This window comes from Pogona vitticeps, chromosome 1 (assembly GCF_051106095.1).
Source record: "Pogona vitticeps strain Pit_001003342236 chromosome 1, PviZW2.1, whole genome shotgun sequence".
NCBI lineage: Eukaryota > Metazoa > Chordata > Lepidosauria > Squamata > Agamidae > Pogona > Pogona vitticeps.
In genome coordinates, this window is record NC_135783.1 from 122,881,066 (window position 1) to 122,904,261 (window position 23,196).

Genomic DNA, 23,196 nt, shown 5'->3' on the forward strand with positions numbered 1-23,196 from the left:
GAGTTAAGAAAAAGGTTTTGCACAACAGTTTAACACAATTCAAAGCAACAGCAATTCCATCTCATAGGCTTGCAGTTTTTAAAAAGGTAATGCCACCCCTTTAGTCTTAAATTAAGGGATCTTCCAAAAGAGCTGTCTGCCATGAAAGTAATTGATTAGGGGAGTGGGTGCTTTTTCTTGCCTTGGAATTCACTGAACCCATGGAAGAGGGGCCAGGCCAAGACTTGCAAAGTTGCACTGCTCTGCATTCCTCAAAGATTGTTATCTGGCCTTTTTTTCCCCCTTTCCCCTCCTCTTCTTCACTCCCCTCTTTTCCTCCATCCACTCTGGGATTCGTCAGTGCCATCTTTTTTTTTTCAGAGTTATTCCACTTGATTTTAATATTTCTATTTTTTTTTTCTATTTTACCAGTTGTAACCCGCCCAGAGTAGTGCTGTGACACTAACGGGAGCGGGATACAAATTGAATGAATAAATAAATATAAATGCATAAAGGTGAACAGAGGATTGCGGGGGAGCATATTTTAACCGAATTATAGATTTGGGAGTCAAGCATAACTTCAAGTTGATGCACAGTTGTACTGAAACAGATGTGAGATAAATGAGAGAGATAGTTGAGTGTCCTTCTGCAACAGGAATTTCAGCCCCTTAAGTTATAAAACTCAGTAGGGAGTTTGGAGAAGTCATTGTTTTTTGGTTCAATCTTTGTTTGGGGTCTTTTAAAGATAAAAATGATGCTTAACTTATAACCCATGATGGGAAAGAACTCTAAACAACACAGTATGTAAATAGAACACCTGTTGCTTTCAGATAAAGTCATTGCTTTCAGGTACACAACAATATTTAAATTACTTATTTGAGGTTTCATTGGACTAAATTTGTATTTAACATAGGAAATCCTTAACATCATGTAACAATTTCAATTGTTATTACTGTGTTTTATTACAGCATAAGCTGGAGGGCGCCTTGTTAGCTTTGGGGCAGTTCCAGCATGCTTTAGATGAGTTGCTGACATGGCTGACACACACAGAAGACCTGCTGAATGATCAGAAGCCTGTGGGTGGGGACCCAAAGGCTATTGAGATTGAACTCGCCAAACATCATGTATGTAAATAATACTGCTGTGGCTCATGCTGAGATTTACTGGTGTGTGTTTTTTTAAATAGTGGTATTTCCAGATCACATTTTCTAGCTCTTAAAACAATAATTTATATATTTAAAAAGACAGACTGAGGATGAATATGTACTTTTGAAACCATAATTGCTGATGCAAAAAGTTGCTGTTTCCTTTCCTCATTAAGTTCATCCTTGGCTCGGATCATCTTACTGATTTAAAAAAGTGTTCTTGGCAAACTATCACATAATACCATGACTTAGTGAATGAATGGGAGGAACAAAAATGCTTATGAAAAAATGTTTTGTTATTTTCCCTCGCTTATTCAGACTTACATGTTACAAATAGATCAATCAGTAGAACTTCCTCTTTGATGATCCAAAACTTTGGGAACTTGGCAAGCAGTAATTACTGTTCTAAAAAATCATCATCAGGAAAATAATGTCCATTTCTGTAATAAAACTTCACTTTAAAAAGTGAATTGGTATAAAAATATTTAAAACACCAATGAAGATTCTTTCCATATTTGAGTTATAACAAAGGAATGAGAACGTGCTGTGACAGAAGAGAGATAACAATTAACAAATAGTAGCTACTAGTAATAGGTACGTGGTGGCGCTGCAGGTTAAACCGCAGAAGCCTCTGTGCTGTAAGATCTGTACATCTGCAGCTGTAAGTTTGAATCCACGCGACGGAGTGAGCGCCCGTCGCTTGTCCCAGCTCCTGCCAACCTAGCAGTTTGAAAGCATGCAAATGCGAGTAGATAAATAGGGACCACCTCGGTGGGAAGGTGACAGCGTTCCGTGTCTAAGTCGCACTGGCCATGTGACCACGGAAGATTGTCTTCGGACAAAACGCTGGCTCTATGGCTTGGAAACGGGGATGAGCACCGCCCCCTAGAGTCGAACACGACTGGACAAAAATTGTCACGGTGAACCTTTACCTTTACCTTAGCTACTAGTAATAATATAAAACTAGCCCTGCCATATGAAATATGATTTCTCTTTCTGTATTATTAAGAAATGAGGATGTAATTTTGGTTTTGTAATACAAATGGATTTTCAGGCTGTTTTGCTCTGACTGGTTTTTTGACCGCATCCTGTGGAAGCTAATACTGCTTTTTGGGATGATTCCTCTTACTATGGTGAAAAGTATGCTGCCCTGATTGCAGAAATCATTGCCAAGAAGTGATTATTATGTGTGTAGAGATCCTAGTTCATAGAAGCAGTCATCGTAAGAATTTCTCTCTTGGGACTCTGGGGAAGAAGAAATTAATGATGTAAATTAAATTGGTCTGCCGATTGTCATTTGAACATGCAATAGTGAGAGATCACAAAAAGACTATAGCAGAGTGGTATTTCAATTTAGTTCAGAGTATTTTCCTCCCATGTTGAATTATTGTTAGCATTGTAGGACCAGACTATTGTTTTTATATATCCATTGTTTTTATATATCAGGTGTGCTTTAACAAAACCAATAGTGGTTATGCTTTGTAAAAGAAAAGTCTCAAAGTTATCAACCATGCAGTCCAGTTTTTATGAAAAATTTTTTGCATAGCTTTGTATATCTTTATGAAGAAATTATCAGAATATATGACCAGTGATTCCCACTATCAGGATATACTCTGGAAAATAAAAAGTTTATTAATTCGGTCATAGTTTCTTCTACAAATAGAACACAGACATTCCCAAGTATTTCTTTTACAAAGAGAATACTCCAGAATATATAATATTTACAGTAGTACAGAACATACAAAGTGCTAATGTGATATTAGTAAAGTATCAAAGCACATTTTGAAATATATACTGTTTCGGAGTATTGTCAGTAGGTTTTGTTGAATTGATGATGTTATTTCACTCAATTGTCCTGAGTATAATTAGTGATTAAAAAAATATATGATGAGGCACAACATCTTTGCAACTGCAGGTGCTGCAAAATGATGTCTTAGCTCACCAGTCTACTGTGGAAACAGTTAAGAAAGCAGGAAATGACCTGATTCAATCAAGTGCTGTTGAAGAAGCAAGTAGTCTACAAAGCAAGCTGGAACTTCTGCATCAACGATGGCAAAATGTGCTGGAAAAAACAGGGAAAAGAAAACAGCAGCTGGACAGTGCATTGATCCAGGTATGTCTGGGAAACTAAGGAAAAGAAAAGCAGCTCCCATTGAATGGATACATACGGCACAGTAGAGTTAAGTATGTTAAAGTCCTGCTGCTTTCAGTAGAAGAGCTAAAGTGCTATTTGCTCCCTGCAGTTGAAATATGGGACTCAAAATTGCTTTACTTTATCTGAATGGTTCCCCTGCTGAGTTGGAAGTAATTTGAAATGTCAGACTGTAGAAGAGGTCTGGGGAAATTATGGTTCTTCAGTTCCGTTTCCACCAATCCCAAACAGCATAGCCATTGGCCAGTGGTCAGAGATTATGGGAATAGAAGTTCGTCAACATTTGGAGATGTATGTGTCCTCTAGCCCTACTGTAGATCTCACATATCCCCTAACCTGTGTTTGTTTTCTGTTTGTATAGCAACCAGTCTTGCTCTGTGCCTAATTACGTTATAGCTATTCCCTTAAGCCAACTTTTACCATATGTATAGTTTTCTTCTGTGTTTTTCATCCGATCTTCATATATATATATCCACGGTCATAAATTGGGCTTTAAAATGTTATTCCTTTCAGCCATCTTTGCTGTATGTGTGATTGTTTTTCTGTATTTCCAATTTGAAATAGTTCTTCTCTGTTTCCGAATGGATCTTTGTAGAAGATCACCTCAGTCATAAGTTTAAAGTTTAATAGGAAAGGAACAAATACATAATTTTTTCATCCGTTATAAATTCCACTAATCTGTGTGGTGTTTGAAGGACTTTCTTCTACTTTCCACAGGGTTTCATCACATGTACAACAATCTTCAGTTTTTAGTGGGTTTTCTGGTTTATTGAAATTTTCTTACAGGGTTTTAAAAAAATTTAATATGTTCAGTGTTTGCAGTCTCTTCGCTGATGTAGCAAGTTAAAAGGCTGAGATATGTTCTGAAGTGCTGTGGTGATGTATCATTTAGGCACAGGGTTTCCATGGTGAAATTGAAGATCTGCAACAGTGGCTGACAGAAACCGAACGTCAGCTTTTGGCATCGAAGCCTGTTGGTGGTTTACCAGAGACTGCAAGAGAGCAGCTTAATACCCATATGGTAAGGATCTTAATATTTCAGATGGTCCCAATTTGAAAACATAATGTTTGTGGGCCATTCATAGTGAAACATTTTGGTTACTGAAGAGTCTCTTTTGTAAAGTACCATGCTGCAGAACTGATTGAGTAATGCATGCGAGTTATTCCCAATATTATTTATAGAATGAAAAAAAATATTTTTTGTGGTATTCAGATTAAAAATGTAGAAACGTTTTTATTGTTCCTCTACAATTTCTATTCTTTTTAATCCCTGTCCTTAATACCAAATTATATTTTAATTTACCCACAGCCCCAAAATATAGACATCATTTTATGCCTGGCTCTTTGTAACAGCAAAATATATCATTTTAAAAAGGAAAAGATAGCCAAGGAACACAGAAAATTTTCCATGTTATTATTTTCTTCCTCATTGCATAACTCTCATGACCAGTACACAGAAACAAAGAATCTACTCATCTAAATTACCAGAGAGCACAATGGTATATTTATTTTGATTTCACTGTCTTAATGAAGCAGAAATCTCAGTTTAGAGCCAAAAACACATTAACGTTTGCCTGCCTCTTAAAATATAAGATATCCAGGGTACATCCATATTAGGTTGTTATTATGCAATCTCCATGCCTCAAACACAGAATTTACAGATGATACAGTCACAGTTATTCTATTTTTAACCCACACGTTTTTCTATCTTTTCTTTCGTTCTTTCTTACCACCGAAAACAGAAATGGGAATCTGGTAAAGAGAGAAAGATGGAATAGCGCTTTGATTAGAAGCATTAAGGAAGTGACCATTTGTAAACACCCTGCAGTGAAAAACGTAGCTGTGCTTTCATAACTGGCATCCAGTGACACTGGAAGCGTTTGTGAGATTGTAGTCTATATCTAAGGAGCACGTGTGTGGGAGAACATGCTTCTTTTTTGGTGAATTAGCGTTTAATCTGAGCAGCTTGTCTCAAGCAAGCAAGGCAGATATTATTTGGATCCCAGCCTAAGTGTATGTTACTTAGATAAGTACACACTGAATGGGCCAAGAAAGGGAGATGGAAAACAGGACTAGTAGAATTTTAAGCAAGGTGTTTCAGAGTCTTTTATGGGTTGTGTCTTCTGCAGAGGAACTAGTATAGTGAACAGTGATTTGTACCTAGAAGTGGCATGCATGTACTTCTTGATGTTGACTGTGATCAGTCAACATCAGATACTGTATAAAATCACAGATTAGTCTGATGGATGTGTGTATTGGGGGGTGGGGGAGAACAGGGTAGAAAAAGTGGTTTGTTGGACTTGGGCCACAGAAGACAGCAAGTCCAGTTCTGTGCCTTAACCTTCAAGGATTCCTTACTGGATGCATTTTTTTGCTAATTATTACTGCTTTATTGTGTAACATAAATACAAATGCATGAAGTATTTCAGAACATAGCAGAAATAAGTTATGGAGGCTGACATGTAAATAGAATTGGAGTCATTATTCATTCATACTCTAAGACCATGCTGTTTTCCATTGTATAGAATACAGCCTAAGCTGTTAGGTCAGCATGCTAAATATAAAGTTGAAATGTGTGTGCATATTTGTTTATGCAAATGTTGCTTTAGATACAATACATGCAAATCCAAAACACAAGACCACCTTATATACTTGACTCACTGTTTCTTATATTGATCCATTTTGACCAAACATTGTGATCTGTTTGATGGTGCTACCATGTGTATGTTCTCCATGTAAACATGTACAGTGGCTGCAGTTTTCATTCTGTTGACATGCATCCTATATATTCACATGCACATTCTTGTCTTTCCTGATCTTATGGTAAAATGTGCACATTTTAGATTTAATGTTCATCCGTGACTGATTTAAGATATTTGTCCTCTTCATTTAGGAGCTTTGTGCTGCCTTCAATGCTAAAGAAGAAATGTTTAAATCTCTAATGCAAAAGGGCCTACAGATGCTTCAAAGCCGTCCAGAGTCTGTTGAAACAAATGTTGAGCAAGACATAAATAACCTCAAAGAAAAATGGGAATCTGTAGAAACAAAGCTCAGTGAAAGAAAGGTATTACAGTATGAACATGGAAAGATTCTCTCAATATGTTTGGGAATATTTGTATTGGATTATTTTCAATATAGAGTTGTTCTGGTATCTTTAACAAGGCATTTGGGATCAGAGCTGTAAAATATGATATTCCACAGTAGCATTCATATATGAATTGTATGGCAGTAGACCAGCATCTATTCATACAGTGGATAAAGATCTTTCCTCTTGTTGTATATTGGTCATAGGCCCAAGGAATAAATAAATCCTTTCTAATTACCCAGTCCAGCTTGCAACTGATGCTTTGACTTTATAGTTGACATTACAAATGTAACAGTTATTTAAAATGTTAAATTGTGAGCCTCTGTTATGCTTTTTGGGAATGACCTCATAGTCCAGTAGAAGCATCTTATAGCCATAGGTTTCCACGGGGGTGGACATTCTTTCTGTACTCCAAACATAGCTAAACAGTTTAATCTGAGTCAGACTGTAAATTACATTTCGAGACACTGAAGGACAAGGACTTCATAAGGAAAAAATGGGATTAAATAAACAAAGGAAGCTATTCTTGGACCAAAAAAAGTCTCATTTGCGATCTCATTTCTCATGTAATGTAAATTCATCAGTTTGATGGTGCTGGGAGTGCCTCAGATATTTACAGGGCCACTGAAAAACTTGGCAGAATCGTATGAGAAGGTATTCTCTCCACCATAGAGATGTCACCGTAGACATTGCATGTTGACCCCTAGTCCATGGTATTTCTCTTCTCCCCAATGAGACATTATGTATTTTGTGGAGGAGAGTAGACGTGGCTGCTCCTCCTCTGCACAGATACTCTTGCCAACTGCCAAATGCTTGCACTGGGCCTTTGTTCTGCTGGAAAGAATAGGGGTCTCCTCAGTGATAATTACTGGGCAAGAATGTGTAATTTATGTGCCAGAAAGCTTTTAGACTTATTCTTAACCATCCTTTGTGCAGTACATGCGATCCCTGTTCATGCAAGCAGAATCAAAGCTCAAAAGCATGCTTGTGCTTCAGCCTGAATACTTGTAGGCTTCCTCATTTAACACTGAAAAGTGGAATTTTTTTAAGTATGTGAAAGTTTGTGATTGGGGATTGAATGTATAAAATCCCAGATTTTCACACTGAAATGGGTGGGTGGGTTGGTGGGTTTGATGTTGTTTACCTGTTTGTTGTTTAATATTCAACAGCATGTCAACATTGACTCAGAAAAAATGATGGCAGTAGAGAAGGAGGAAGCCCAAGAACAATGACCATCTTCCATATTACGTTTGACTGCAGTATGGCTTATTTTCTTTTACTGCTATTAAATCATGGTGTGTTTTTACAGATCAAACTGGAAGAAGCCCTCAGTTTAGCAATGGAGTTTCACAATTCACTGCAGGACTTCATCAACTGGCTTACTCAAGCTGAGCAAACCTTGACTGTGGCTTCTCGGCCAAGTCTTATCTTGGACACTGTTTTGTTTCAAATTGATGAACACAAGGTATGAAAAGGAATGACGGCAGATGTAAAACTTTCTCCTTCATACATTGATGTATAAAATATGTAAGCCAGTAACACTAAAATCAAAAGACAATTTTTAGCTTCTACTGACATTTTATTGTTCCTTTCAGACTAATAAAGTAGATAACCACCTAATTTTTTGGATAGCTATATATATATTCACATGCTAGACAATGAAGGAGGTCTTCAAACATTGTCTTCTTTCTTTTGGAAGGTCTTTGCCAATGAAGTGAATGCCCACCGTGATCAGATTATTGAGCTAGACAAAACTGGAACACATTTGAAATATTTCAGCCAGAAACAGGATGTTGTCCTCATTAAGAATCTGCTGATCAGTGTCCAGAGTAGGTGGGAAAAAGTAGTTCAGCGTTTAGTGGAAAGAGGAAGAAGTTTGGATGATGCAAGGAAGCGTGCAAAGCAGGTAATGCAAACGTTCCGTAGCAATGTGAGGGCAACCATGCAGTAATTACAATTACTTTCAAATGAATTCTGTGATGCATATATGTGGAATTTCAATGCAACTTCTTTGGCTGAAATGAGCCAAAACAGCTATTCCTTCAGCTTTAAATAATAATTACATGTTGCCAAGACAGTTTCGACTTGTAGTGATCTTTCATGGTATAAGTCCAAAATTTCTGTCTGAAAGGTAGACTTTTTTAAACCAAGTAGTGGGGTGTCATATGGACCCAGATGTATTGGTGATGTATTTGTTTTCTGTAAGGCTGCATTCTCACCCTTGTTTTATTTTAATGTATCGCTTTATAAAGCACATGGATTTTTTTCCTCCTTCAGACTTGTCAGTACACCACTTGGGGGCTTACAAGTAATTCTACTGTACACCTTCCCTTGCGGAGGTGTGGAGAACCTCAACCTCTGGGGCTATATCCAACCCTCCTGGGGTCCCTATCTGGCACTTTCCATACAATGTTATTGTTTTGTGTGTTCTTGGAATTTATAACCTTTTTAAAACCAATTCTAAAAGCTTTGAATGCCTCTTCTGAAGTTTAATTGCTGGTAGCAACAGCTGAAGGGCACCCATACCTTCATTTCCTGCTTTTGTTCTTGGCCTTGCCTATCACAGCAGCGGGGCTCCTGAGAACATCTCAGTACAGTAGTTGAATTTGGTCTAAGGCTGGGTGAGTCATCCATGTTGTAATTCCAGATATGGGCAAAATGTAGCTCATGGATGGTGTAATATCCTTATAGGGATCCAGCCCGCAGGTCCCCTACAACTCGATTTTGAAAAAAAATGATATTGCTCAAAATGTCCCCTGCTGCCCTTTAGGAATTGTGGAAAGCAGTCCCCCCCCCCCGCACAAACAAACACATACGTGCCATTAGAGGGTACAAGATCTATAAATTAGTAAAATAATACAAGAGGACTTGATAAGAAAAACAACTTTTTCAGAAATAATATGGGGCATGGAAGCAGGTACAGTCTTTCAGCTTCCAAGGTGGTTATGTACTGCTGCTAATCTCCAGAGGTTGCTTACTCCTACATTAGTCAATCCATCCTTTTTATTGCCCTAGCATATTCCTCCACAACTCAGGTTTGTTGCTTTTTTGGATGGATTTCAGCTAGGCTTTCTTCATACTTTTTTGCAATCTTTAATGAAGTGGACACCTACTTGGCTTAGGTCCTTGATTCTGTGTGAACTTTGGGAGCCTTGAAGAGAGAAGTCAGAGTCAAATCTTACCAAAGTGATAGACCTGATATGCAGAGACCATAATATTTCACATTTCATGCATAGAGATATAAAAAAAACTTAAACAATTTGCTACATTGTAGAAATAATACATTTGTTCCATGGGCTATAATTACCAAGTACAATATTTAGAATTTTAAAAAAAGAGCTCTGTACAAATTGAGGCAGTTATCATCTCTGCCTGAAGAGTGTACACAGTCATGTATGTTATTTATCTCAGCAAGATGAGGGTCTGTTGAACATACTGTGCATGGATCTATGGTGTCCTGGATCTAAATTGCTAACAGATACAATTTAATTTACTCACTTGCACAGCAAATAATATCTGGGAAGATACTATTAATTTAATTACTGTACTTCTGCATCAGTAATAGCCAAAACCATTCTGCTTTTTGTGTAAGGTTCATGTGACTTGCCATGGCTAGTTATGGCCTATTGACAAGATGCCAGGGCACATCTCAGTCATGTACCATGTCACAAACCCTGGCTCCTTGTAAGTTGCAATTAACTGCAACAGGTTATACAAAACTTACATGGGCACCAGTAAGATTCTGGCCAATGTATATAATTTAACTCACTGGAACAATTGTTTAGAGAAATGCAATGTTAAAAATGTATACTATGCAAGTGGCAGTTTAAAAGAGAAGCATTCCATTTTTCCCAACATTTAATTTTTACAGTCCATTCTAGATTTTCCCAGCATTGATTGATATCTATTACATATTTACTATTTTCATATTTGGCATGTTCAATATCTATTAGATATGTGTTTAATATTTTGAATGCATAATGTTTGTTTCAGGATGCATGCAAGTGAAATAATTTGATTTCTCCCACATAGTTCCATGAAGCTTGGCACAAACTTACAGAATGGCTAGACGAGTCAGAAAAGGCTTTGGATACAGAGCTTGAAATTGCAAACGATCCAGACAAAATTAAGATGCAGCTTGCCCAGCACAAGGTGAGTCACTAGTAATGGAATGAAGAGGTTGTCCAATGAGAAGACCAGAAAGCCAGTGAACCTCGTACTGTGTAATTAGCAAGAAGCAAGGACAATTCAGTGGTCATTAGGTTGGAATGTTTGCCACCATCCATTCAAACATTGGCTGTTTTCCAGCTTGTAAAATAAATAGAAGTTGGATGGTTTCTCTGCATGTTCCCATTTTCTTAAGAGTGAAAACTACATGTGGGAAGGAAAGGTACGACAGTAAAGAAAAACAGAGGCCAGATAAAATATCCGTAAAAAGAAATGATTTTGAAAATTTTCTTTCTGTAGTCACTTAGGTTGGTCTGTAAGATACACTGGAGTTGAGCTAAACCTGCTCCTTTTTATTTTGTATTGGTTATTGTGTGGATTGCTTTTAAAAAAAAAACGCAGTTTGATTCAAAACAACTAAGAGAATGTGTAGTTTGACAGGGAAATCTTTAATCATTTGAGATAAATTATTCCCCCCACCTCCTGAGTTAGAAATGAATTTGATGCCATGGAGCTGTCAGCAACACAAATGAAATCATGAAAGGAGAAAAGAGAGTTTTCCTATTAAGAGTTCATAGCTGTCAAGCTCTTTTCTGTAAATCTGATTATGTGCAGATGAAAAGTTACCTTTGAAAGCTGGGCCTCCTCTCTGTGGCTTAAGGGAAGAGGACATACTGTCAGTAGAGGCAGCCTTTTTTTTCTTGATCTGCTCTACAAAACTGTTTGCATACTGAACTTCAAGGATGCCCTGGTATTCTTAGCAACTCGCCTGTCAAATCAAATTATAGCATATTATCTCATTTCTTGTTTTTAAAAAATATTCTCGCTGCTCTCCTTCCTTTACTCCTCCACTCTTTGCTTTTTATGTCTTCCACTCAGAATCACTGCAATGAATTTTAAATCTTGAGGTGTCTATGTGATTAGTGGTTCCTGTTAGTTGTATGTACTTTGAAAGCTAGTTAGACAAACTATACATCATCTTAATTTACTCTTAAGAGGTTGCAGTTAGTTTTGAATGACCTTTTTCTCTTGATAAGTTGCACTTACATTTTACTCCAAGGACTTAATAAACTGCTGTGAAGTTTGTTACCCTTTGTTTTGACTTCTTTCTCATTTTGCTGAATGTAGGAGGCTGACTTATTCTGAAGTAAGATTACTGGTCCATCTAATTAGTTTTGTCTACACTGATCAGCAGAAGCTCACCAAAAGCAAATATATACACCGCCATGGGGCGATATATATATATACCGCCCCATGGTGCTTCAAGCACTCTCTGGGCAATTTACAAGTTAGTTATGCAGGCTACAAATTGCCCCCGCCCACAAGCTAGGTACTCATTTTACCGACCTCAGAAGGATAGAAGGCTGAGTCAACTTTGAGCTGGCTATTTAAGATTGCACCCCAGGTTATGAGCACAGGTTTGGCTGCAGTACAGCAGTTTAACCACTGTGCCAAGATTTAAGGCCAGAATTTTACCCTTTAGTTTCCAAGAATTGAGCCTGAGACATTTTGGCCAGTATCCTGCTGCTTTCCAGTGGAGCAGAATTCCCTATACTCATCAGTTCGCCATCACACAAGCCAGATAGTTGCCCTGCTCAAATGAATTATGTATGCAAACAAGCTGCAAGTTGCTTAGTTCTGAAAGCCTAGAAGCAGTCCTGTGCAGTGGAGCATCATGTGGAGGGACAAAACAAATAGGATTCTGCCCTTTATATGCAAAACATATACTCTGTCAGTAAGCTACAAGACTTCCCTCCAGCAGTGGACCCAAGGCTTCTGAAAACTGGAGGAATTTAGAAATTATTTCTAAGACTTAAGCAACACTGTATCAATCTCCTGTTTCACCAGGACAATTCTTTTAGGAGGTAGGTTTTTGGACTCATCTATAGACAGATAGGTTTGCTACAGAGTCTAGATTATATTTAATGGGAGATGCTTTAATGGCTTTCTGTACAATATGGGGTATGTCGCTGCAAGGAGAATGGCCAAAACAACACCGCCCTACATGCTTAGAGAACAAACATGTATTGTTCATTTGTTTCCTCACATATATACATGTATACACAGACACACACACATATATATACAAAGAGAGAGAGAGAGAGAGAGATCAGGTAGTTTCTGTTTTTTTACTTCGAGCTGGGTCCATATATCCATTTTACACAAAAAACATGGAGACCAGATGTTGCCTTAAGGCTTGAGTTTAGCATGGTGCAAAGGTTGAACTGACAAAGAGATTCACCAAGGATCCTAGGGGCATGTGTTGAACTGATAATCCAGATAAACCTTAATGACCCTTAACATCAGGACAGTTTACATTGTGATCACAACTATTTGCCATGGATTTCATCAAATTGAATCATTTTACATCAGTTTACAAAGAGATCTCCAGAGTTTTAAAAGATGCATAGGTTTACTTATGGCATACTCTGGTCCAAGGGGTCACAAAGAGTTGGACATGACTAAACAACTAAACAACAACAAAACAACAAAAAGGTTTACTCATATAAGCTAGTAGAATAACAACTATAAATTTATCTCTCCTTTCCAGCATATGGGGAGTAATGAAACATTCCTCAAAAGTCCTAGCAAATCTCCTTATCAGGTTCTTTGTATGTTATATATTTTATATCGCTGTATGCCTTGTGTTAATTTCAAACTTCCTTTTATGAAGTAAGCCATTGAACAGCTGTTGAAGGTTTGTAGTGGTTTTGATATCTTAGTAAGGGTATAAATTAGGCCATGTATGATAACTTAACTTTGTTCTTTATGAGCTTCTCGCTGCCGAAAACAGAAAGAGACTACAGTATTTTTTTTAAAAAAAATGATACCTGATTCATATTTATTGCACATTGCCAAAGACTGGAAGGAGTATTCATTGTATTTTTATCAGCGTTCTTCTGCAATTCATGTTTCATTTAGAAGCTAAAGCGACAGATAAAAGATTAGGTCATGAAGTTTAATCTTTGCTTTGCTTCTTCAAGGATTTCAGAACATTCATATGTTCTAGGGTAATATGGGCTTCTCTGTGGCCTACCTCAGTTACAGTCACATGTCTAACAATTATAGAATTATTACAGCTGGATGTAATTGCTTGTGAGTTTTATTCTAGAGCAGCCATTTCCAACTTCTTCTTCTTCTTCTTCTTCTTCTTCTTCTTCTTCTTCTTCTTCTTCTTCTTCTTCTTCTTCTTCTTCTTCTTCTTCTTCTTCTTCTTCTTCTTCTTCTTCTTCTTCTTCTTCTTCTTCTTCTTCTTCTTCTTTCCCCAGGGCTCTTTTAAGAGCTCTACTGAGGTTTCATGGCCCCCTGTCAGACAAGGATACAAAACAAACAAGTGAATAGAACATTGCCTTCTCACATTTTTTTAGTCTGCGGCCGCCTTCAGATGTGCCAGGGACCCCTGAGGGGCCCCATGGCCCCAATTAAGAATGGTTGTTCTAGAGAACAATTGGACATGATTAAAGATGGGCATGAAGCTTGGTTCAGAGGTTCATGCTGGTTCGTACACACAGTTCCCGTTCTGTACCTCCCTGGCTGGATCCTCCACTCAGCAGCTGGCGTGCACACCTCTCCTCCCCCTCCTCGGTTGTTCATCCAGCAGGAGTATGGGCTTCCCTGCCCCTCCTCCTTGGCTGATCGCCCACTCAGGTGAGGCAGGACAGGCAAACCTGTGCTCCTGCCAAGGACTGGTTAAACAGCCAGAGACAAGTGTGCTCCAGCCGGTGAGTGGGTCATGGCTGGGGAGGTGGGAGAAGGGAACATGTGGCATATCAGCCTCCAAACTGAGGTCTGTTACCCATCTCTAGACATGATACAGCCCTTGCAATTAATATACTGAAATTTTCAGTGCTAGTACATTCACATTCAAGCAGTATCTAAACTATGTAGACCGGTGCAAGGATGATTACACAGCTGTCTCTCTCTTGTGCGATTGTCTTGAGAAAATATCAGCTACTTGGTGTTTATTAGCATAGCAGCTCCATGACAAAGGTTACAGTGCAGAGCCAAGCAAAGGTCTGGATGAGATACTGTGTTGACATACTATATAAAAGCCCCTATGGAGGACAACGTTTCCTATGATCATGAGGAAATAGTTTCACTAGTAACAAGGGGGATCAAACACATATGGATTGGGTCCATTCTTCACTTTCTCTGTTGGTGACAATGAGCTTAACAAAAATATCTTATTATTTGGTTTGAATATTATTCATTTCTGAAATATAGCATGAAGATCTTGGTTATGTCATCGCCATACTGATTAGTTTTTAATGCTTTCTTTAGCAGTATGCTAAAGAAAGGCAGTGCCAAAGAATGCTCCAACTACCGTACAATTGCACTCATTTCACACGCTAGCAAGGTTATGGTCAAAATCCTCCAAGGTAGGCTTCAGCAGTATGTGGACCGAGAACTCCCAGAAGTACAAGCTGGATTCCGAAGAGGCAGAGGAACTCGAGACCAAATTGCTAACATGCGCTGGATTATGGAGAAAGCCAGAGAGTTCCAGAAAAATATCTACTTCTGCTTCATTGACTATGTGAAAGCCTTTGACTGTGTGGACCACAGCAAACTATGGCAAGTTCTTAAAGAAATGGGAGTGCCTGACCACTTTATCTGTCTCCTGAGAAACCTATATGTGGGACAGGAAGCAACAGTCAGAACTGGTCATGGAACAACTGAGTGGTTCAAAATTGGGAAAGGAGTACGGCAAGGCTGTATACTGTCCCCCAGCTTATTTAACTTATATGCAGAATACATCATGCGGAAGGCTGGACTGGAAGAAACCCAAGCCGGAATTAAGATTGCCGGAAGAAATATCAACAACCTCCGATATGCAGATGATACCACTCTGATGGCAGAAAGTGAGGAGGAATTAAAAAACCTTGTAATGAGAGTGAAAGAGGAGAGTGCAAAAAACGGTCTGAAACTCAACATCAAAAAAACTAAGATCATGGCCACTGGTCCCATCACCTCCTGGGAAATAGAAGGGGAAGATATGGAGGCAGTGTCAAATTTTATCTTCCTGGGCTTCATGATCACTGCAGATGGAGACAGCAGCCCTGAAATTAAAAGACGCCTTCTTCTTGGGAGGAAAGCGATGACAAATCTTGACAGCATCTTGAAAAGCAGAGACATCACCTTGCCAACAAAAGTCCGAATAGTCAAAGCTATGGTTTTTCCTGTCGTGATGTATGGAAGTGAGAGCTGGACCATAAAGAAAGCAGACCGCCAAAGAATTGATGCCTTTGAATTGTGGTGCTGGAGGAGACTCTTGAGAGTCCCCTGGACTGCAAGGAGAACAAACCTATCAGTTCTAAAGGAAATCAACCCTGAGTGCTCACTGGAAGGACAGACCCTGAAGCTGAGGCTCCAGTACTTTGGCCATCTCATGAGAAGAAAAGAGTCCTTGGAAAAAACCCTGATGTTAGGAAGGTGTAACGGCAAGAGGAGAAGGGGACGACCGAGGATGAGATGGCTGGACAGTGTCTGCGAAGCAACCAACATGAACCTGACACAACTCCGGGAGGCAGTAGAAGACAGGAGGGCCTGGCGTGCTCTGGTCCATGGGGTCACGAAGAGTCGGACACGACTAAACGACTAAACACACACACAATACATAGGGTACATACTAGTCTCTTCATCACTTTCCTTTGCTAACAGCAAAAAGAAAAAAAAAGAATTACAATTTCCACTGAAGTTCACTTTTCAGTTAAGCAGAAATTGTTCCCTTAAGATGATTTTCAGCCATATTAAGTTAAACAGGACTAAATTGATATGAGTGCAAACAATTTAGTGTAGTCAGTTCATAAGGAAAGGTTAAATTGCTGAGCTATCATACTCATTTCATGACCCTGCTACTATTTCTGTTGTCTGTCTTGTTTATATTATTTGATATTATCCTGTGATGTTTTAACTGATGTGTTTTTTTTTAAATTATTGCTCTTATTATGTGATTTACTATCATTTCCGTTGGATTTTATCTGTTTTGTGAACTGCACAGAATAATGCTTCATACTAATGCAGCAGTATAGAAATCTATTTCATACACACACACACACACACACACACACACACATACATACATACATACATACATACATGAGGTGTATGCAGGAATAAACATTTGCAGTTTCTGAGATCCAGCTGTCTTACTGCCAGTGAAGGAGATTTCTTTCTTATGTGCATTTTGTGTGAAAATCCTAACCAGTCTGTTTGGTGCCATAGAGAATGAACTACTTAGTCTTCTAAGTTGGGTGCTTAATATTTGTTGTTGCTTTTTCCCATTTCTTTCAAAGGAGTTCCAAAAAGCCCTTGGAGCAAAACATTCTGTATATGACACCACCAACAGAAGTGGCCGTTCCTTAAAAGAAAAAACTTCCCTTGCTGATGACAATTTGAAACTGGATCATATGCTAAGTGAACTCAGAGACAAATGGGATACAGTCTGTGGAAAATCTGTAGAAAGGTAACACCAGAAACAAGGCGCTTTATTTAAAAAATAAAAGTATTGACCAAGTGGAAAGGAAAATAGTAACACTTGATCTCTTGTCAACCTATTTCCATTTCTCTGACTGCTAATCTATATATATGCCTTACACATATGCTCTTGAGTAAATGGTGGAGGCTCTTTAACATGTCTCAGCGTACTGTATGTTTGTTCTTCCCTGTTCGGTGGGATGTGAAAGTTCAACCATGCTGAGCCAGGCTGTCTGGGGTGGTATGCAGCTCCATCTCACACAGGGATCTTCTTAATACAAGGATATCTGCAAGTGGGATCTGAAGGCTTTGGGAATGGACCTCAATAGATGGGAAACTTTGATGGCAGCTCTACGTGGGGCTGCCTTTGAGGCTGACACGGAAACTTCAGGTGGTGCAGAATGCGGTGGCCAGGCTCCTTACAGGAGTGAGAAAATACCAACACATCTCTCCAACGCTGGCCGCATTGCCTTGGTGCCCATCTGTTTCCGTGTCAACTTCAAAGTTTTAATACTTACTTATAAGGCCCTAAACGGTTTAGGACCTCGATATTTGGCGGAACGCCTCCTCCCACCAATGTCTACCCGGATCACCCGCACAAATCAGGAGGTGAGGCTGAGGAGCCTGATGCTGAGAGAGGCCCGGAAGGAGAAGACACAAAACTGGGCCTTCTCAGCAGTGGCTCTTTGCCTCTGGAACAATCTCCCTCCGGAGATTCGCGCGGCCCCCACGCTGGGCATCTTTAAAACCCAACTAAAAACATGGCTGTTTATTCAGGCCTTCCCTCCAGCCAATTCTTGATTTCTCTCTTACTTTTCCTTCTTTATTTTACTGGTGTTGTTTGATTATTATGTATTTGCCTATGTTTTTATTATCTGATTTTATATTGGAAGCCGCCTAGAGTGGTCCGGTGGGCCAGATAAGCGGGGTATAAATCAAATAAATAAATAAATAAATCTGAGCATTTAGCCTGGAGGCAGGCGGTGCAACATGGCCTCTCCCAATTTGAAGAGACCCTTGTCCAGCAGGCTGAGGCAAAGAGGCAGTCATGAAAGCAGCAAAATCAAGGAGCTGGATAGGGGACATATTGTATTTGTCTTCAGTGTGGAAGGGATTGTCACTCTCAAATTGGGATTCTCAGCCACACTAAATGCTTTTCTAAGACCTCTATTCAGAGCACGTTACTATAGTCTCTCGAGACTGAAGGATGCCAACCTGTTGCAGGATGTGTGTGTGCCAATAGGTCTATAAGTACTCTAGAAACACATTTGCCTGTGCCAGAGTGCACTGAATTTCATTAACATGTGCACACATCCGTATTTGGAAGGAAGGGCTTTTCATAGAAACCCATACCCCTTTATTGTCCTCGCTAGAGATACATTTTCTGTTGGCTACTGTTGTCTGTAAGACAAAAAGGAAAAGCACACCTATCCTTTTCTCAGCTTAATTTTTAAGGGGAAAAACATAGAAATTATGGTTCATTTTGTTTACTGGAAAAACCATTTCCCTTAAGAACGATAGCATGATGGCAAGTAAGAAATGTTTTTCTCAACTGTGTGTTTGTTTTGTTTTCCTGTTTCAGACAAAATAAACTGGAAGAAGCCCTTCTCTTTTCTGGACAATTTACTGATGCTCTTCAGGCTCTCATAGATTGGCTTTACAAAGTGGAACCGCAGTTGGCCGAAGATCAGCCTGTGCATGGAGACATTGATTTAGTGATGAACTTAATAGATAACCACAAAGTAATGGCAACAAAATTACAGTCATTTTCAGATTATTTTTTTGATCAGGCTTCTCAAAACATTTTGATTGAAGGTCTGCTGGGTCAGTTGTAACTTTACATAAGATTCATGAATCCAGTGAAGAGATTAAAAACCCTAGGATATGGTACATAAATTAAGTTTGCGGTAGAATTAGTTTCCCATGAACCCTGCCTTTATTCAGAATATTTCTTTGTGAAGAATTTAACTCAGGCCTTCAGGGTATTAAATATGAATTCAAATGTTTGTCAAAGAAAGCCACTGTCGTTGTGGCTAATAATATTAACAGTATTGTCATAGGCCTAGTAGTTTAATGTATAGATAAATTAATGCAGGAACTCTAATACATGAATAAAGGAAAAATGCTGCGTGTTCCTTGTGCAATATCCAAAAGCAAGTGTGAATAATACCTTTATCAGACCACTGAAATCTCAGAAAAAGGTTCCTTTTTTGGTTCTACAGAACTCTCAGCTTAGTGTGATAAAGAGTCATGATCCAGCTCAAATCTTGTAGAACCTGAGTTTCTTTGAGATTTCTGTGGTCTAATGAAAGGATTACGCAACCTTGGCTTTGGATGATGAATGCCTGTTCACCATTATTAAGGGCTGTCTGGTTTCTTTTAGAGAATCAGACAACTCATGGACACATCCCTTTGTATGTTGAAACAAAAGAGGGGATTTACATATAAATTACTGCAGTATACACTGACCCCTTGGGGGGGGGACAGGAAAGGGTCTGGGAGGGCAGGAAAGAGCTTTCAATAGGAAGAAGGTGATTTGGGAGAGAAGAGGGACATGATAAAGCCATGCTATAAAAGGTTGCATCAGTTTTGAGCTCACCTGGTACTAGTCAAAGCTTCAAGGAACTGAGGAAGACAATGCCAGCATTTGGATAGCACAATAAACCATGTTTTAGCATGATGGAAATATTCCTATCCTCTCCTTCCAAGACTCACATACTCTCCCCTTTCTTCTTCACCACAACCATAGGCACAAGAGAAACAAATGGGAATTTTAAAAATTGATAAATCGTAGTAAGCAAGCATTGTGTTTGAAATCTAAGACATTTTTTATCTTAATTATGGCTTGATGATCAAGTCATCTTCATCAACCACTGTTTGAAGTTGGTTATTTCAAACATACTCTACTTATTAATCATAACGTGTCATATTTGGATGACACAGCAAGTTATGGTTGATAGAAACCAAAGGGAGTGTTTCCAGATTTATTTATTTTTTGCAGCTGTGTGAGAAGGGAAATTGAGGACTGCTCAAGCCTGAGGGGTGCCTAGGAGAGAAGGCTCATTCTCATCACAATAAACCTTGGTACATTGTAACATCTGAATGTAGCCACTGTTAACATAATTTTCTCTCTGAATGTAGACTAGAGCCTGAAGCATTGATTAAATGAAGCTGCATTATGAAATGAAAATGATTACATTGTAAAACAAAATAATGAAATTTAGATTTACTTTCTGAAAATTAGATTATAATAACGTCTCATCAAACATGCAGTTGTTGTTTTACCTATAAATTAGGAAGATATAATTTACTCAACAGAAGGGCACAATCTCTCTGTATCTCTTAGGGCTTCCAGAAAGAACTGGGAAAGAGGACAAGCAACATCCAGGCTCTGAAACGCTCTGCCCGTGAACTGATAGAAAGTAGCCGTGATGATTCTTCCTGGGTAAAAGTCCAAATGCAAGAACTCAGCACTCGGTGGGATACAGTGTGTGCGTTGTCTGTCTCGAAGCAAACACGGTTGGAACAGGCCCTCCACCAGGTAAAATAAACATACTTGATTCTGTCCAGTGAAGTCTGTATAGGGATTCTAATTGCATTCATAAGAGCATCACTGCTGCCTAGCAAGGGAGAAGACAAGGAATACTTGCTTCATGCCATGCATGCGCCACAGGGGTTTGCATATGCAAAGAGTCGGCATGACCACATGGGTAGACAAGTGGAAAAACAGCTCACAAAACAGTTTTGTTTTGTTTTTCCTAGAGAGGTACATGTATGGCTTTCACATAGTTTAAGTGGAACAACCCCTTTTAGTTTGTTGATGACCACAATATTTTAGGAATGGTGTATCCACTCTGGATTTTAGTGTGAATTTTAAAAGAATGATCCAAAATGCTGAACACGATTGGGTGATAAAGTTCAGTACTGTGGACAGTTGTAGAGTTCAGAAAAATTAGACCTGGATTCACTGCCCTGCGGCACAAGAGTCACCAGCTTCCACTGCCATATTGCATTGCTTGGAGTAGAATCGGCTTGCTCCAGGCACTCTGAAGCACTCTTCAAACCTACAAAGCCAGTTAAAGACAAGGTCCCTTTTCAGTAATGTGCATTATAACAAATTGCAAGGAAGCAGAAGAGTATTGGCCCCATCTCCCTCCATTCCTCTGTCTTCTTCCGATGTGTGGTGGCCAGCAGTCTGAAGCAGAGCACCTCCAATGTCTGTGCAGACTCCTCACATTATTGGGAACCCTGATTTTCCAAATTTTCAACTCACATGAGGAGTCATCAGGGAAAGTAGTATATCTCCATTTCAGATACTTTATTTTCCGTGCATGAGAGGATGCAACAACTGGTGATGGAGGGTAGCAGGGCTACCGTATTCCCTCCCCCCCGCCCCCGTTGTATTCACACATTGCTGGAGAGCAACACAGAGTGAATATGTCATCATGCAGAATGACAGGCCTATAATAGTGCTGCTTGTAACCCTCTGAAAAGCTGATATCTTGATACTACTTCCATCAGTTTTTATCCCCTGAAGTAATTAGCATGGCTTCATCTGATTGGTCAAAGTATCTTATGAATAATTTGTGTGAAGTTGCTCTTAATACTACTTCCACATGTGCCATCAATCATATATTTAAAAGTGCGCACAAAGAGGCCCCTGAGCTTTCTTTCATTTTTTCTTTTAAAGCGTATGACATTTTTACAGTCCTGACCATGAGGTGCTGTATGTCAGACTCCTTAATGGAAAGTTAATGTGCCTTCGTTGCAGTTTAATAAATGATGTTGGGAATCCAGGTGCCAGCTTATTATTTGGTGGGGTGGGGGTGGACTCTGACATTGTATTCTTTCTGTCTAGAACTTTTTCAGAACATTCTCCTCCCTCCCTACTCCCTATCCATATACAGGCTGAGGAATTCCACTCTGTGGTGCATGTTCTCTTGGAATGGCTGGCTGAGGCTGAGCAGGCCCTTCGTTTCCATGGTGTTCTCCCAGATGATGAAGAGGCTCTGCGTACACTAATAGAACAACATCGAGTGAGTAAGATAGCTGAGACAGTACTGCCTCTTGGGACTAGATTTATGGAAAGGCAGGATTAAAATTCTGCTATTTATGCTTTATTCTGCCTTATTAGAATCTGGCAGTGGACATCAGTTTTCCTTCCTAGAAACGAAGCCTTGCAGGGCAGACTCAAGGCTTACCATTAATTTAATGTCAGCTAGGGGGGTGGGGTATAAATCGAATGAATAAATATATAATATAATATAATATAATATAATGTTTTCAAAAGAAGATTGATAACTGAATCAACGGAAGCACCTCAACATTGAATTACCATGCTCTCAGTATTCCATTCAGACATCAGATTTTCATGAATGTGTGCTTCTGGACCAATAATGATGCACATAACATATAATTACTAGACAACAGACAACATAACCTAGACAGTTCAGTTCTTTCCCCCAAAGAGGTCAGATTCAGTAGGATTCTATTAGAATGTTAATTCCTTTCCTGCTGCTGTCAGTCATTACGTTCTTGGTAGATCACTGTCCCCAAAGGGTTTCAGTAAAAGATCAGCAAGACTGAGCAAGAGCAAAGTATAGGCTAAAGGTAGGGAAACTCTTGCAACCCAAGGAACTCTTAACCCAATTCATTTTCAGAGATCTTTTGGGGTGTCACATTCCAGCAGTGGGTGACATCAAAGCAAAAGAGTGGAAGAAAAAAAATCAGGCACTTTAAACTCAATCTGCAGTTATGTAACTAAGCCCAGGGAAAAGTATTTAGAATGGGACGAACCCATATAAAAGTAAGAAAATCATCCACTGATCGCATTATGTGAAACATCAAGGTTTTAAGAATGCTAGCAGGCCACGTTGGAACCCCAGGAAGAATGGATTTGGCCCCAGGGTCTAAGTTTCCCCAGCCCTTTTGTAAGCAATGAGGTACCTAATTTGATGCAGAAGTGTATAGCCTGTGTCCCAAAAACCACAAGCAAACACTTAAGTTGTCCTAATTGTGGACTGGAGTCCCCCCCCCCCCCGTGAGTCTCCTAATGTTTAGTCACTATCACAAAATCGCTGTTCCTCATGACTTCACATTCTGGGCAAAGACCACTCTTTCCACTCTACTGCTAGTGACTAAGAAAAAGTGGTATGTATGGGAATTCCAGATGGAGAGTGCAGAAAGATGGCTCT

At 39.2% G+C, this 23,196-nt stretch overlaps 1 protein-coding gene across 17 annotated transcripts in view; it reads left to right on the forward strand.

Moving 5' to 3' along the window:
* Nucleotides 1-23,196, forward strand: part of DST (dystonin) — a 397,214-nt gene that overhangs the window by 345,786 nt on the left and 28,232 nt on the right. For all 17 annotated transcript variants that reach the window (XM_073000291.2, XM_073000297.2, XM_073000283.2 and 14 more), the window contains 11 exons: nucleotides 948-1,103; nucleotides 3,040-3,237; nucleotides 4,169-4,297; nucleotides 6,170-6,340; nucleotides 7,671-7,826; nucleotides 8,061-8,267; nucleotides 10,394-10,513; nucleotides 16,822-16,991; nucleotides 18,585-18,744; nucleotides 20,349-20,543; nucleotides 21,910-22,038. In XM_073000291.2, coding sequence (XP_072856392.2) covers nucleotides 948-1,103; nucleotides 3,040-3,237; nucleotides 4,169-4,297; nucleotides 6,170-6,340; nucleotides 7,671-7,826; nucleotides 8,061-8,267; nucleotides 10,394-10,513; nucleotides 16,822-16,991; nucleotides 18,585-18,744; nucleotides 20,349-20,543; nucleotides 21,910-22,038 — 1,791 coding nt within the window. The remainder of the gene's footprint in view (nucleotides 1-947; nucleotides 1,104-3,039; nucleotides 3,238-4,168; nucleotides 4,298-6,169; nucleotides 6,341-7,670; nucleotides 7,827-8,060; nucleotides 8,268-10,393; nucleotides 10,514-16,821; nucleotides 16,992-18,584; nucleotides 18,745-20,348; nucleotides 20,544-21,909; nucleotides 22,039-23,196) is intronic.